This window comes from Microcaecilia unicolor, chromosome 4 (assembly GCF_901765095.1).
Source record: "Microcaecilia unicolor chromosome 4, aMicUni1.1, whole genome shotgun sequence".
Classification (NCBI taxonomy): domain Eukaryota; kingdom Metazoa; phylum Chordata; class Amphibia; order Gymnophiona; family Siphonopidae; genus Microcaecilia; species Microcaecilia unicolor.
Window position 1 is genome coordinate 326,999,316 of NC_044034.1, and position 17,579 is coordinate 327,016,894.

Consider the following 17,579-nt stretch of genomic DNA (forward strand, 5'->3'; position numbering starts at 1 on the left):
TGAGGCTTTCCCCAGCATTGGGGGAGATGAACACTGTTCAGGACTGAGTGAGGTGTCTAGATCACCAAGAAGACAAGCCCAAAGTTGGCCTTTCAATAGGTCCCAAGGAAAGCTTGGCTGCAGTGGTCTAGGATGCTACCGTGAAATGAGTAATAGTCATTTGGGTAAGTTCCCTGTGGGTTCAGGGTGCTCCATATCTCACCTTATCCTTGTGCTTCCCCACTGAAATAGGAATTACAACAAGAGCTCTTTACCACAGCATCTGCTAAGCAGCCATCTTGGATCCCCATCAACAGGCTTTCTGTTTCTAATATACCTGAAAAAGTTGTATTATCAGTTTTTCCCTCTATAGCAAGGGTGGGCAACCACAGTGCATGAGGGCTGCAGTCCAGTCAGGTTTTAAAGAGTCTCACAATGAATATACATGAGATCTAAATGCATACAATGGAGGCAGTACATACAAATCAATCTCATGCATATTCATTGTGGAAACCTTGAAAACCTGACTGGTTTGTGGTCTTCGAGGGCTATGGTTGCCCACCCATGTTCTAAATGGATACTTTCCACCTACTTAACCTTGAGATTGTAATAGAAGCTAAACCTTCTAAAAAGCAGGAGTTCTCTTTCTGGTGAACGGCTTCTGAACCCAGTCCATGGGGCACACCTAGATAGAAAGGTTTTCAGAATATCCACAAAGCATATACATAAGATAGATTTTTGTACAATGGAGGCTGTGCATACAACTCTATCTCATGCGTATTCCTTGTGGAAATCTTGAAAACCCAACTGGGTTGTGGCCCTCGAGGACCAGGATTGCTCTACAGCAAGCAGTTAAAATTCTTTTCTAGCCTTGCTTATCAATATTTTACATCTAACTTACCCATGTTGTTTCCCTTAAAAAAACAAGCAGGTGCCAGGGGTTACAAGCCTCTATACACTTTGAATCAGTTAATAATATTTTTGGGGTGGGAAGACAGGGGGTATGACCAAAACAGTGCTTACACTTTATGAATTCTCATACACATGTGCTATTTTCCTCTTCTGATCTATTTTATTTATTTATTTAACACATTTATACCCCACATTTTCCCACTTAGTTGCAGGCTTGATGTGGCTTACACAATACCGTAGAGGCAGGCTCTGGTTCGGTAAAATACAAATACACAATATAGTAGTAGGCATATAAGAAACATAAATAAAAGCAACAAAGAAATAAAGAAATAAAGAAGGGGTGGTGGTAAAAGTCCAATATGGTCCATAGTTTTGCTGTGTCGCAGGAAGTAGAAAGTTAATTTGGGTCATGGGGGTAGGCCTTCTTAAACAAGTTGGTTTTCAGTGACTTCCTGAAGTTAAGATGGTTGTGGATAGATTTCACGGTTTTGGGCAAAGCGTTCCACAGTTGTGTACTTATGTAAGAAAAACTGGATGCATAAATTGATTTGTATCTAAGTCCATTGCAGTCTGGATAATGCAAATTTAAGTAAGTTCGGGATAGACTGGAGCTGTTATTTTACTTAGTTCACAAATGTGATCAACCGTCCTTCAACCTACAATGCAAGCCCACAGAAATGCCTCCTTTTAGGGGGCCCATTTAATTAGCTGAGTAAAGGCTTCACGTTTAACATGCATTAACATCTGAAGTCAAGATACACTAACCTCCAAATTCTATATATTGCACCTTAATTTCTGCACAAAAATCGAAGCATATTCTCTAACAATGAGTGTAATTTAATTGATTAACTAGCTAATCTGCACTGTCAATTGAACGTTAATGAGCAATTATCAGCACTAATTGGCATTAATTGCAATTTAAATGCACAACTCACTAAGGGATCCTTTTACTAAGCTGCGGGAAAAAAGGTCCCTGTGGTAGTGGCAGGGGCCATTTTTCCTGTGCGCCAGGGCCTTTTTTACCGCAGCTGGTAAAATGCCCCCCAAAAACTGGCCACATAGTAAGATAACTCTTACTACGTGGCCATGTGGCAGGGAACACTTACTACCACCCATTGAGGTGGCAGTAAGGGCTTCCACAGTAACTGGGCAGCACATGGTGATACCTGATTACCACTGGGTTAAAACTGCTCTAACTACCGCTGGTGGCTGCATTGAGCCAGTGGTAGTTCCATTTTAGCATGCGGTAAGCCTGCGTTGGGCTTACCGCTGATTTGTAATAGACCCCCTAAGCATGTTCTGTAAAGTGGATGTGGTTATGAGCATGCAGTGGGTGTTCAAAAAATCTATGTGGATTATTATAGAATACACCCGCTCTGCACCTAATATAGGTGTCAGGATTTACACTGTACAGGAAGTTGGGGAAGTCTTGCAGGACTTGAAACAGTGAGACTTCCCTAACTTCCTGCATCGCAGAACTTAACTATCTGCAGAGCATGATTGCCATGCAGGGGAAGAGAAGGAGTTTGAAATAGCGCTGTGAGTAATGGATGGAGGGGACAGAAAAGAGAGACTCATGGAAGGCTGGGGAGTGGGGCATGAGAGAGACTGGGTGAAGGCTGGAGAAGAGGCACAAGAAAGGCTGGGTGAAGGCTGGAGAAGAGGCACGAGAAAGGCTGGGTGAAGGTTGGGGAGGGGGCACAAAAGAGACTAGGTGAAGGCTGGGAAGGGGGCACGAGCAAGGCTGGGTGAAGGCTGGGGAGGTGCATGAGAGAAACTGCATGAAAGCTGGGGAGGGGCAAGAGAGAAACTGGGTGAAGGCTGGAGAGGGGGGCATGAGAAAGGCTGGGTGAAGGCTGAGGAGGAGGGCATGAGAAAGATTGAGTGATGGCTAGAGAAAAGGCATGAGAAAGGCTGGGTAAATGCTGGGAGGGCAAACGAGAGAGGCTGGGTGAAGTCTTGGGAGGGCATGAAAGGCTAGGTGATGGGTGGGAAGGGGGCACAAAAGAGGCTGTGAAGGCTGGGGAGGGGGCATGAGAGAGGCAGGGTGAAGGATGGAGATGGGGCAAGAGAGAGGCTGGGGCACAAAAGAGGCTTGGTGAAGGCTGGGGAGGGGACATGAGAGAGGCTGGGTGAAGGCTGGGAAGGAGGGAATGAGAGAGACTGGGTGAAGGCTGGGGATGGGGCACGAGAGAGACTGGGTGAAGGCTGGAGAAGGGACACAGGAGAGACTGGGTGAAGGCTGGGGAGAGGGCACGAGAGAGGGTGGGTGAAAGCTGGAGAAGGGCCACGACTATAGGTTACAATATTTAGTCAGGTTATTTTAGCCTGGTTATATGCCTATTTACCTGCATAAACAACTTTCAAAATTGTCCTAAAAATCAACAGTTCTTGCAGGAGCTGGTAGTGTTCATGAGATCTTTGAAGTCTATTTTCGAAGCACTTGAAAGATTTCATACAGTAAATATGAACTGATTTCATTGACTCTTCAGAACAGAATAATAATGTGTAAGCAATACCGTAAGCTGCTTTTGGTGGTGCTCAGTCATCATTCCTTGAGTGGGGTGGGGCAGCATAGGTATGCTATATGCCAGGGGCATAGCTACGGGCATAGCTACGGGTGGGCCCTGCACATCACATCGCCGCTGCTCCAATCGCTTAGCTCAGTGTCAGCCATGTGTAGAAAGTAGTGAAAGAAATCTGGTGAGCTGAGCCCTGCAGCTCTGGTGTTATTTTTTTTTAGTTTGCAGGGCTGCAAAGATGCCAAATTATGCAGTTCCAGGCTGGAGATTTTGGGGCAGTCCTGGTTTTGAACTTATATCCCAAAACAGTGTGGGATTTGTAGTGCCCGTTGAGTGCCTTGAGTCCCATAATGCAGCAGAATGGAGTGGGCAGAAATGCAGGCAGCCCCAAAATTTCCAGCCTGGAACTGGTTAACTTGACATCTTGGGGGTTGCTGCTGGGCTACAGGACAGTTCCTAATTTTTGATCCTTTATTCTGTAATTGGTGAGAGTTGTTCTGTGATTTGGCAAGTGCTTTGTGTGGGGACCTATATCAATCTGACTTGTCTGGCTTTTACAATGGGACATATATTGCTCTTGTGTATATTCACTGCTGCCTTTTTAAAGGTACTGTTATTGATATTTGTGTGTTCAGAATTGATGGTGTTAAGGTTTGCTACATAGGCTCTAAGAAGCTTCATAAGATTTAATGTTACTTCACAAAGAATCTGTCAGGGAAGGGATTTTGACAATGTTGCTATTACTGAGGTCCTACCAGGATTTGAATACACTTTTTTTTTTTCAGTGGAAAACTGTAAGAGGAAACATCTTAGCTGTGGACTATGACAGATCTGCCAAATATTTTTAGGCCAGTGTCCAATTTGCCATTTTTATCTAACGTTTTAAAAAAGGTGGTTTTAACACAGTTTAATCAGGCATTTACATTTGTTATAAAGCAAAGTTTGACGAATATGTGCCATTGCTATAATTATTTTGCAGGATTCTGTGATGTGTGTTGAGATGTTTGCCATTATAGTAGACTTATGTCTGGTCGGGTTTAAGTGCTGTTTGTCTAGTAATTGCCTACAATTGTGGGATAGTGCAGGATAGAAATTTTTAAGGTAAATTTGAAAATGGTGGTGTTCCATAAAGTATGTAGGCGGTTTATGTTGACACAGGACAACTGTTGGGCGGATTATTTACTTATCCTTCATCAAGTGCGCTCTAAGGCATTATTATGTAATATCCAATGAAACACTACTCATACCTGTATACTTAGTGCCCACCCATAATAGCTCTGGGCCCACCCAAAAGGTCAGGTATGGCTACACCACTGCAATACGCATGTGTGTTTTTTTTAGTCTTTAAAAAAGCATTGGCCTACAGAAAAGAACTAGTACAAAAGTATAAATAGTTAATAGTTAATAGTGAGACAATACTAACCCATAGCAGGGGAGGTGTGACTACAAAAAGTCTGTATTTCTAAACACTAAAGAGATAATGAGATCACTCTGCTTCTCAACCTTAATGGACCTTAACAAAGGAGAGCAAAAGTTGCTGGTGGTACTGGTTGTTTCCTGGATATTTGTAACTTGTTTTGAGCACTGTACATTCCTTCCTTAGGTCTGTGAAAAACTCTGTTCATTTTACACTGACCTGGTCAAGGAACTGTGCTGGTCACAAATATAACCTCAGATCATCTCTTGAAACTTCAGAGGAGAACGGAAAAGGCTGTTTTTAAGAAACATCCCATAACGATTAAAGAACAGAATGCTACAAAGGCAACCATATAAGTTGAAACAGCAGAATGTATACAATGAAGTGTTCTCCTACAAGACTCCTTCTATACTCCATTTTAACAGTACACTTGCTAATGATCTCTCAGTGTTGCAGTGTCATCGTGACTGTCAAAAAAAAACAGCAATAAAAGAGAAAAAAAAGTCTGAGAATTCTGAAATTCTGTAAGAAAACAGTAGCTTGGTACAGTCAGCATATAGAATCATCTTTTTTGTGCTTAGCTCTTACCACCTTACCTATGTATTGAACTCATGTTATAAGTTTAGAAAAAAAATTAATTTTCTTTTCATCCACAGCAGTACTTAGTCTAATGCACTAAAGGCTGACTTTAATGGAAAATAATGAGCTCCTTGGTTTACTTTGGAGACCAAAGTAAGATTTCATTCTGTACCACACATTTGTCCTGCAGTCAGTCATCATCGCAGATGATATGCATTGACACGCCACAAAGAACGCCATTGTTTCATTGAGGCCACCGTAGGCAGGTTACACTGAAAGAACCCCGTCTATCCCCATTGCCCACAATGTCCATGTGTGATTCAACAGAAGCTCCGGCCTTTACAAGTTACAGCATTAAGAAACAGATCCACTCCTTCGTGTTTGGGGAATTATGGTAATGTTTCCTGTTTCCTTCCAGTAAACTGAAGCAAATCAATCTAATCTGCATTATAATACATTATTTGGGGAAAGAAACTTGCCTACATATGGCTTTGAAGCGCCATACTAATTAGTATATGAAGGACACAGTGCCATATCTAGCCACACTAGGACAGGAAACCTGATTCAGAAACATTGCAGTAATTAACAGACAAAGACTATCTAGCCCACTCAATTTTTGGTCTTCTTCCCTTGCTCTTACTTTTGTCATCCACTGTCATTTTTTAAGCTTGCATGAATAAATTACTGATTTGATCATTACCAGCTTCATCGACAGGTGCTTCCAATACCATCTTTTACCTTTCTAAGGCTACACTGTAAACACGCTCTGAGAGGCATAACAGACTAGACAGACAATCTCACAGTAAGGGCTGGCAAAATGCCACATACCATTCTTGATACACTTTTCTGTGGCATAAGTAGAGTTTAACGCTCTACATTAATCCTAAAGCTGTTAAGTTTGATTTTCCCTCAGAGGAAAGGGAACTCCGAAAACTGCAGAACAGATCTGCCTATGCAAAGCATGTGAGATGTCTGAGCTGATTTCACTCAGAAGAGCACAAAATAATTCTAACAGTGGTTGTCTGGGTTGTGTTCCTGGAGTAGTGCTTTTTTTTTTTTTTTTTTACCTTGAATACAAAGTCCTTCGGTGCAGTTCTCTGACTCCTGACTCAAGCCCTCACAGAATTTACCACCGTTCCTGGGAGGTGGGGCAATACATTCCCGGTTTCTCTGATGCTCACATTCTGGGCTGCAGATAGACCACTCACTCCACACTTCCCAGCTGCCATCCACTGCAAAGCCAAGTAAAGTGGACAGATGAAGCAATTTCTTCCATCATCAAAACCCTCTACTATTATCCTATTGTAATGCAAGCAAATTATCATAGAGCTGAAGACACCCTACCATTTCTGTATTTCTTTTCATCTGTTCACAAGGAATGCTCTGAACAGCCACGCATCAGCTTTGTCGGCTGGTGCAGTTTGTATCTTTTTACAACAATAATCTGATTTTGCAACCATAAGTGGGCATCCATGGCCAAAGGACTGAGCACAGTGAATGCCTGAGAAGCCCTGGCCATGCTCATGATTTTCAGAAATGCACAGCATTTAAAATCAGGCTGGTACACCTAGTAAAATCGTGCAGTTGTGGAACAATTCTATAACATGGCTGCCTACATTTAGGCAAGCAGAGCAGAGGGATTCAATGGTGCAGTGAGATCTGTGCAGCATAAGAAAAAGCACAGAGGCCTCAAAAATGGGCACAAAGAACAACCTTTATTCTTCATACCCATTTTTGAGGCCTGTGTGTTTTTCTTTTGTCTAATATAAAAACAAAAAGTGAGGAGAGTGGACGAGGATACCAATTAGTTTATTCATTCACATAAAAAATGACGTAATTAACATTAAAAGTGGGTCACTTTTAATGTTAATTGCGTCATTTTTTATGGGTCACTTTTAATGTTAATTACGTCATTTTTTATGTGAATGAATAAACTAATTGGTATCCTCGTCCACTCTCCTCACTTTTTGTTTTTATATCTCACGGTTCCGTAAGGATTTTACCTCCTTTTTGTTTTGTTTTTCTTTTGTCTACATTTAGGCACCACCTATGCATGTAAATCATTAGAATAATGGCATATATGCTAATGTGCCACCTAAGCACTATTCCGTAACTATGTGCATATCTCCACTAGTGCTTAGATGGACATACATATGAGTGGACTCAGGGTGGAGGGTAGGTGGGGAGCAAGTTGTGCATGTATCTTATAGAATACTATAAGTTACCAATGTATCCCTGGAATACAGGCAGTGGTGGCTATACCATTAGGCCACCTGAGGTGGAGGCCTCAGGCGGCACTCTTGCTGGAGCGGCATCTCCCCCTTCCTTCCTCCACCCCCTTTCATGAGTTTACCTTCTTTTTCCAAAGTCGGCTATGGCAGCAATTCCCATACACTGCCCTGCTGCCGGCACCAACTTCTTCTGTTTACTGCAGCCCGCCTCTCTGATGTAACTTCCTGTTTCCTTAGAGGCAGGCCGCAGCAGGGCAGCATATGAGAATTGTTGCTGCTGTCGGCATTTGGAAAATGGGAAAAAAAGTTAAGCTCAGGGAAAGGGGTGGAAGGAGGAAGGGAGGAGATGCCAGAACTTGACCCGGGGGAGGAGGCGGCATCTCATCCCTGTCTCAGACGGCATCTTGCCTTTGGCTGCCCCTGAATATAGGTATATACATATATGCCACCTCTATGGCTGGCGTTCATGCCTAAGCTCGTAAGCACATATATCCAACTATATTAACATTCTATAAAGGAAAATTGGTGCCTATTTTCCTTTATAGAACATGCACCAATCATGCACCCTCTGGATATCTATATGTAAGAATTACCACTTAGTCAAAAATGAACCTGCAAGGTGCTGAGACGAGTCAGAATTCTGTTAAAAGATTGAGCTTTTTCTATTATCACCCAACCCATACCCTGGGATGTGAAATAAGAAAAACAAAAAAAACAGGAGAGCTGTATGACTTAGTTGATTGGCTACTGTGTTGGTTGGCCTTTATTCTGCTATTTCTCATGTTTTACTGATTGGATATTGACGTTGAATGAGCTTTCTTTTGAAAGTTGGAATGTATGCTTTACCTGTTTGTTAATAAAGATATATATATATATATATATATATATATATATATATATATATATATATATATATATAAAGATAAGAATGAATATTTGTTTCATGGCTTTTTGAAAACAGAGTCTGAAGACTGTAGATGTATGTACATCATCTGTGGGTCAGATGTCCTGACATACAGTGCACGAAGCCCAGCGGTTTTCTTCATTACTGCATGATGTGGTTTTATACTGTCTACCTTTTTGCCGTAGGTAACCGTACATATCTCACCAGGACACAGCGAAGTGCAAGTGATTTTCTGCACAGACATTCCCTCGCAGAAAGCACCTCCGTTGAGTGGAGCGGGGTTGGTGCAGGTCCGGGATCGTTTTTGCCATCCCCTGCCACAGCGCACGTTGCACGATGACCACTCTGTCCAAGACGACCAGCCTCCGTTCACTGCCAAAGAATTATGGCAATGTACAATTAAGCTTTTAAGTGCTAAACATTCTTCTTCTCACTGAAAATGTTGTGGAACTTTTCCATTGCATAGGGACACAATTTTGGGGGTAATTTTATAAGCGACTTGAGGTAATTGTATAAGCTTATCTTGCGCTAATGGACTTTTACCCCTGGATTCTCTATATTGCGCTTAGTATTCCGTGCTGAAATCCAAGCATATTCTATAACAATGCATGCAACTTAATTGGCTTAACAAGCTAATCAGCATGTTTAACAGCACTTAACAAGCAATTATGAGTACTAATTGGCAATAATTTAGAATTTATGCACACAACTCACTAAGCATGTTCTATAATGCACAGTACTTAAATTCTAATGCGTACAGCCATAAACAGGCGTCGTTATGGGTGGGGAAATTGGCGTTCTAAAATTTATGTGCACTTTTATAGAATATGCCCCTCTGCGCCTATATCTATGCGCCAGTATTTATGACACATTTCCGTGGTGTATAGTTCTTGGCACTAGGATATCAACTAAGTGTATGCTACATACCATGCCTGAATCTAGGCACCACTTGTAGAATACGCTTAGGCGGAAATTTCTTACACGCAGATTTTTTAGCCGCCATATATAGAATCTAGCCCTTAGGTTTTATAAATGATGCTCAAAAATGGGTGCTGGAAAAGATCAGCACTAATTATGATTCTATAAATGGCTCACACTCTTTATAGAACTGAGCTTAGTACTGATTCCCGTGTCCTAACTTTGTGCACTAGACTTGTTGAAATCTGGTGTAAATTGAGCTCACTGACCCATTATTCTGTAATTATGTGCATGATTTTTTGGAATGCTCTTGACAGGTCCATGCTCCTCCTATGGCCCAACCCTTGTTGAGTTGCACACAATGGGGTGAATTCTATAAATCATACCTAAAAAAAACCAGCATGGAAAAACACCGCTTAAGCATTATTCTATAAGCCATGCCCAGGCATGGCTTATAGAATAGCGCTGAAGTGTAGGGGTCGTGCGTAAATTTAGACGCATCCATTTGCATCAATGAAAATGTGGTGCAAGTGCCCCTGAACAAATTTACACACAGAACCCCATTATTCTATAATTGTGCACGAAACTGGAATCCAAGCCCACACGCCACCCCTAAAAGCCTATGACTCTCCCATTTCCGTGACCCTTTTTCCGGGATGTATGTACAATTTAGGCATGGATCACACACCTAAATTTGTGTGCGAACATGTTAATTGATTTCAATTAGTGCCAATAATTGCTTGTTAAGATGCCAATTATTTGCACTAATTGGCTCATTATTCAATTAAATTGTGCATACAAATCAGGCACACGCCCAAATTTGTGCACACAATTTTTGGCGACTTTGGGCGCCAAGCGTTATAGACTAGGAAACAGCCAGAAGCACATGAAAATCCTAATTGGTGTTAATTAATGCTAATGATTGGTTGTTAGCAGCCAATTACTGCTCATTAGCAGCTTGTAGCCAATTAAGTTGCATGCACATCTCAGGATCACACCCAAATTTAGGCACCCAAATCTGGGTGCCACATATAGAATCCGGGGTTAATGTCCTTTAAGTGCTATGTGGCCTATAGGTATAAAATATAGATAATGTCCTTTAGCACACGCTAAGTTTTAGGAAAGGCCCCTTGTGCAGGTAGAACAGCATTTTAAATGCGTAAGTGCTTACAAAATTGCCTAGTTTTATACATTCACAAAAGTAGGTGCTAGGAAGCACAGCACCTACTTTTAAAAATATATATTTACTGAATTTTAGACAATAATACAAATATAAAGTTGAACAAAAAAGAGTGATAGTTTGTAATAAATCACAAAAAGAAATACAACACAATTTAAATAAAAGAAAAATAAATAACAAGAAAATCACCCCCTATTAAGTCCACAATACAACTGGGGGAGATTCTGATAAGAAATTATAAGGAAGTACAACTTGTATACTGTGGTAATTACATGCACATTTGATAGAATACTGACTAAGGGAAGATATATGCATACCCACTAATTAATACCAATTAGCCCCAATTAACATCAATTATTTTCCTTAATTGGTTGTTAAAGCCAATTAGAATCTATTTATTCAATTAAATTATGAATGTAACTGACCTTATTCTGTAACTTGGGAGCACAACTTTGCACACTAATCGTCAGGTTGAGCACGCAAGTTTATAGAATGAGGGGAATAAGCACAGTGCACCTATATATAAGCGCCTAGAACAGAGGTTCCTAAACCTGGTCCTGGAGGCACCCTAGACAGTCAGGTTTTCAGGACATCCACAATGAATATTCATGAGAGAAATCTTTCTCATGAATATTGATTGTGAATATCCTGATCAAAAGCAAACACAAGCGCTAGAGGCCAATAGCACCGGACTAGCACCCCTGTTTGCCTGCACCCCTTATATGGAAGTTAAACCCCACCCTGTCCATCTCAGGATGCACCAGGCAGGGCAGGGTGCCACCATTTTGAGGAGGCGTCCGCAGAGGAGGGAGGGAGTGCTAGTCCCACCCCTCCTCCAACTTCGAGGTAGGCCGCCACGGGTGTGCCAGAGCGGGTGTGGAGGGCTAGCGGTCCCACTGAGCCACCAGGGTCTTGTTAGTGTTGGGGATCAGGGTTAGTGGCCCTACTAGACCACCACCACGTCTTTTTTAATAATGTTGGGGAGTTGGTGGGGAGCAGGAGGTTCACCAGACCTCAAGGCCTTGTGTTTGGGGGGTGGGGGGAGGCCTTAGGTTTTACAGGTTTAGGAGAAAATCCTGAACCTGTTAAATCTCTTCTGCTGTTTGGCAGGTCCAGGCTTTTTTTTCTTTTTTGACAGCCCGGACCTGTCAAGCAACTTCTGTGGAAAGATTGTGCCTTGGGCACATACCCAGGCACAATCCTTCTGCAGAAGTACCCCCATTATCAGAGCTAATAATGCACCTACATTTGCATGCTATTAGCTCTGATCATATGGGTGTTAATACTCCACGCTGTTCCACGCTGTTTGGGAACCACTGATCTAGAGGGTGCCTAGTAGGCACATAGTTAACAAAGGAAAGTAGGTGTCTACCTTCTTTTATAGAATACAAGTGTACCCAGGTGTATATGCGGGTATGTGCTTAAATGCAAGCATCTATGCCTGCCATAGACATGGTGTAAGTATGTGTGCAATATAGAATTTTGCACACATACTTACACCATGTCTATGGCAGGCATAGTACCGAATTCTATCCAGCCGACATTCAGTGCTATTTAACTGAGCAGGAACGGGTCCTGGCTGGTTAAATAGTATTTAGCTGGCTAACCACCAATATTCAGTGGGAGATAGATGGTTATCTCAGCTGAATATTCCCGGTTAGCGCATACCCCCGGATTCTAACTATGGCGCCTGAAAATCTGCATGGAAACCGAAGCGTATTCTATAACAATGTGCATAACTTAATTGCTTAACTAGCTAATCAGAGCAGTTAATTAGATGCTAACAAGCAATTATCAGCACTAATTGGCATTGAGATTTACGCGCACAACTCGCTAAGTGTTATTCTATAACGTGGTGCCCCTAAATTCTAAGTTGCATAGGTGAAAAGGGGGAGTGGCCATGGGTGGGGCGCAGGTGTTTCTAAAATCTATACCCGATCTGAACCTAATTTAGGCGTCGGGATTTACACCAAGTAAAACATGGCCTAAATGGATGTGACCTTACAGCCACCCATTGACTTAGCGGTAAAGTATCACACATTAACTGGGCGGTAATCATCAGTGCGCATACACTGCCGATTACCACCTGGTTAGCGCTGCACACCGGACATTTTTCAGCGAGCGTAGTGGCTGTGCATAAAAAAATGAAATCACCGCCCGGGCCACGCAGTAGCCGGGTGGTAGTTCCAAATTGGCGCTTGTTGGGCACATGTAGGTGCCTACAGGGCTTAGTAAAAGACCCCATTAACCGGTTAAGTTTGAGCCGGACAAAAAAAAATCCCAGATATTCATAAGTACATAAGTATTGCCATACTGGGAAAGACCAAAGGTCCATCAAGCCCAGCATCCTGTTTCCAACAGTGGCCAATCCAGGTCACAAATCCCGCCAAAATCCCCAAAATGTACAAAACATTTTGTACTGCTTATCCCAGAAATAGTGGATTTTCCCCAAAGTCCATTTAATAACGGTCTATGGACTTTTCCTTTAGGAAGCCGTCCAAACCTATTTTTTAACTCTGCTAAGCTGACCGCCTTTATCACATTCCCTGGCAACGAATTCCAGAGTTTAATGCCGGTCACTGGAAATGGCCAGGCAGTGAATATCCGGGGTCAGCGCCAATCGCGGCACTTATGCGGGCTGCCTTCTGTGGTCTGAATATTGGGCCCTATAAGTTACCCATGTTAATGTGTGTCCCGCCCACGCTCCAATCGGAGTCACCCTTGTGCTATCACAGATGGGTGTCCTTTTAGAGAATAGCGCATAGACACACATATATATATAATATCCACACCATAGGGCATATACGGTGTCTACATATGTACACATATGCTAGTGTCATGAACATTTACATGCATAACTGACATGTAAATGTTAGCAAAATGAAGAAAAAAAATCTCCTACGATAAAATACAAGTGGAAAAGTAGAGGAGGACCAATAATAAATAAATAACAAAAACAAATAAAAAGGAACATATTCAAATTCATTTAAAATAGTACATCATTTTTTTTTAGTTACTTGTGTAATAATACAGTGATTTAGTATGTCTAGACTTGAAACCTTTTGTAATTGTTTATGTAACATTTATATCCATTCTGGCCAATAGGCAGCGCTATTTAACCGGCCACAAAAACTCAGCAGGAGACAGACAGCTATCTCCCACTGAAAAATCGTGGTCAGCACATACCCCCAAATTCTATATAGCGTGCCTAGAGATGCACGCCAAAATCGAAGCATATTCTACAACAATGCACATAACTTAATTGGCTTAGCAAGCTAATCAACGTTGATAACAGCTCTTAACAAGCAAACATGAGCACTAATTGGCAATAATTAGAATTCATATGCACAGCTCGCTAAGCGCATTCTGTAATGCAGTGCGCTTAAGTTCTAATGCATGCAGGCAAAAAGAGGCATGGTTATGGGCAGGGAAATGAGAGTTTCATGGTCCAAAATTTATGTGCATAGTTATAGAATATGGCCCAGTGAGCCTAAATCTACATGCCGGGATTTATGCCATGCTTTCGCTGGTGTAAATGGAGGTGCACAGTTTTAGGTGCTGAGATATGAACTAAGCTCATTCTATATACTGAGCCTAAATTTAGGCACCACTTACAGAATACATTTAGTCAGCATTGATTTCCACGCCAATATTTTAGGCGCCATATTTAGAATCTCCCCCATAGTGACTAACTGGCTACATTGCGTGATATAGCTGGCTAGCCTTGAATATTCAGCCAAATCAGGCCACTCAAAATCTGTCCTATCTTTGGCCGCTATAAACTTAACTGGCCAGCGCTGAATATTAACTTGGCTGGTTAAGTTTAAACCTTAGTGTGGCTGTGCCACATGAACTTTATCTTACCACAACATCACTTTCTATTTGTTTACACCGGAGTCTGTAACGCCTCTCCGGTACTAAGTAAGCTACATTGAGCCTACAAATAGGTGGGAAAATGTGGGATATAAATGTAACAAATAAATAAATAAACTGGTCAAAATTTAACCAGATATTCAATGCCAATCACCGGAAACAGCTTGGTATTGAATATTCAGCCTCACCGCCAACCGCGGGAGTTCTTCGGACTGCCTCCTGTGGCCTGAATATCAGCCCCATTATATTTGTATTTGAAAACTGTATGGTATATTATGTCTTTTGATTGTACTTTTATTTATGGTCCCAGATTGTTGTGACTCCTGATGAAGTATGGCACCATGTCGAGTCCTTCTTCTGAACTTCCACGTTCTGAGGAATTGATTTCTTACAGGCTCGTTGGTCTAGTTTTTAACATAATAACATTTTTGTTTGTCATTCCTTGATGTAATACCATTTCATTTTTTTTATTTACTTTTTATTGGTCATCCCCAACTTTCCATATGTAAATGTTAGCAGCTTCTTTACAGAATTACCCCCTATATTGCCTTTATAAAAAAAGAGCTCAGGGCTGTGGAATAGTTTTGTTTGTCTGTATAATCAGAAGAGACAAAATTATTGACAACATGGAAAGAAGCCCTAGAGAGGCCACCTAGATTGTGTTCTTTTGTTTCATGACCTTGCAGTTCTCTCCTACTTCTTCAGTCTCCAGTTCAAATCAGTCTCATACTAAGATCTGACACCACAAACCTCCATTCCTGCTACCTGGGGATTTTACTCCTGTGTTTTATATGTCCATGACCCCAACTTTATTTGGATCATTGCAGCAAAGCATCCTGTGTCTGAGTCAGGTAGCCCGACCCCCTTCAGAACATTACAACCTGGTGTCCCGATTCTGAGCATCCAGGGATCATCCCCATACAAAATGACCACAACCACAACCCCTCCACAACCATGCCCCTCTACATGTAAACATGGCTTTCACAGCAACCCCAGTCCCAGCTGACCCAGAGAGCAGAGGTCATGACCTGGGAACTGAACCAGAGCCCTTCCAAATGGTAATGTACAGGACTTGCCATATATGTAGGATTTCTATTTTTAGGCATTTATAATGCACAATTAGGTGTTTATTTTCTTTCCAGCTACTTAGGAGTTCTTTAATGGTACAATAAAAATCAATGTTTTCATGCCATGGATTCTATTTACTGAGTATCTTTTCCAGTATTACAGTACAAGTCCAAAAATTCAGACTGATTGGGGATTGGGTCAATTCAGATTTTTGGATTTTCTGGATTCTCAGGCAGTACTTTTAAAAATTAAAATTTAAGGAAGAATAAAGAAGAGAAGAACAGGCAAATTGTGTTCATTTATTCATTAATAAATACAGAATGCTTCATTTACTAAAATGGGTATATTTACAGGAAAAACATACAAAGAAACTGAAATAGTATATCTCATTGAATTAGACCACATTAGGAGAGGGGGACTAAGAATAAAAAATCAAAGGAAGATGGTACTGTAAAAGGATTTTAGTACACACCCACTAGACTTGCTTGTCCCATCCAGCATCACTCTCTCTCTCTCTTTCCCCCATCCAACATCACCCCATCCATCTCTCATCCCCATCCAGTGTCTCTCTCTTTCTGTCTTGTATCTCTTCCCCCCTCCAGCATTACCCTCATCTCTCTCTCTCTCTCCCCATCCAGCATTACCCCATCTCTGCCTCTCTTCTCTTATCCAGTCCCCCTCTCTGTCTTTCTCTCTTCCCCATCCAGCGTCTCTCTCTCTCTTTCTTTCTTTCTTTCTCTCTCCCTCTCCCTCTCTCTCTCTTCTCCATCCGCCATCATCCTGTCTTTCTCATTTCTCTCCATCCAGCATGGCTTGTGTCTCAGAGAAATCTGACTTACACTGATTGTCATAGCACTTTGCTGGCCTCAACAAAACTGCTCGCCCCCTCCTCTAGAGTATATTCGAATCTCCATCCAAGATTCTAACCGTTTTCAGCCTTAATAGCACAGATCTAGGGTACTCTCCTGCATCCCAATTTCCAATATCCTATCTACAGTATTTCCCCTCCCTCCCACTTACCCTCTTGTTGCTGTGCTCAATCAGCTTCGTAAACACAGCTGTAAAGATGCAGGCTTGGGACCATTTCCCTGTGCGTATTGCTGCTAGGTTGCAAGTCTAACCCCCTATGTTGTAAGCTTCTTACATCACAGGTAGTGGAACCAGTAGACCTGGGAGTGATGCGTACACGAAAATGGTCCCATGCCTGCATCTTTATAGCTATGTCTACTGGAAAAGGTTTGGGTTTCAAAGAGTCCAGATTTCTCAGTTTCAAAGGTTCCATATTCGCAGGTGGTCTGGATTTCTAGCATCTGGATTTTTTGATTTGCACTGAATCATATATGTATGCTTGTGTCACTTAGGAGTCATCAGTGTAGAAAAGGCATAAAAACTGAGTGGATGATAAAAGAAGACAGGGAAGGGGTGACAGAGTACTAGAGGAAGTGGTGTTTTTCTGGTGTTTATGCAAAAAAAAAAAAAAAACACCTATTTTAGGGGTCCTTTTACAAAGCTAGAGTAAAAAAGTGACCTGTGGTAATGTGGGCGCGTCTTTTTGGAGCGCACCGGGCCACTTTTTACTGCGGCTGGGAAAGAGACCATTTTGAAATGGGCGTGCACAAAAAATTTGCAGCCTGAGCCCTTATTGCCAGCCATTGACTTGGCGGTAAGGGCTCACACTCTATTCACGTGGTAACCACGCAGCGTGCACCAACGTGGCCACCCTGCTGATTACCTCCAGGAATGTCCCCCGCGGTAGGAAATAGAAAAGTATTTCCTACCGCAGGATTCGGCAACATGCCAAACTCAGAATTATCATTGGGCACACATGCTACCCCGGCGGTAGTGCTGATTTGGCATGCTCTACCCACGTGTTAGCCCTCTTGAGGCTTTGTAAAAGTGCCTCTTTCTTTTTTACAGTGGTGGAAATAAGTATTTGATCCCTTGCTGATTTTGTAAGTTTGCCCACTGACAAAGACATGAGCAGCCCATAATTGAA

General features: G+C 42.0%; 1 protein-coding gene across 1 annotated transcript in view; it reads right to left on the reverse strand.

Moving 5' to 3' along the window:
- The window catches only part of UNC5D (unc-5 netrin receptor D), a 794,061-nt gene that overhangs the window by 200,442 nt on the left and 576,040 nt on the right, over positions 1–17,579 (reverse strand). The window contains 2 exon segments of the mRNA XM_030201960.1: positions 6,477–6,641; positions 8,749–8,916. Of these exon segments, the coding sequence (XP_030057820.1) occupies positions 6,477–6,641; positions 8,749–8,916 (333 nt within the window).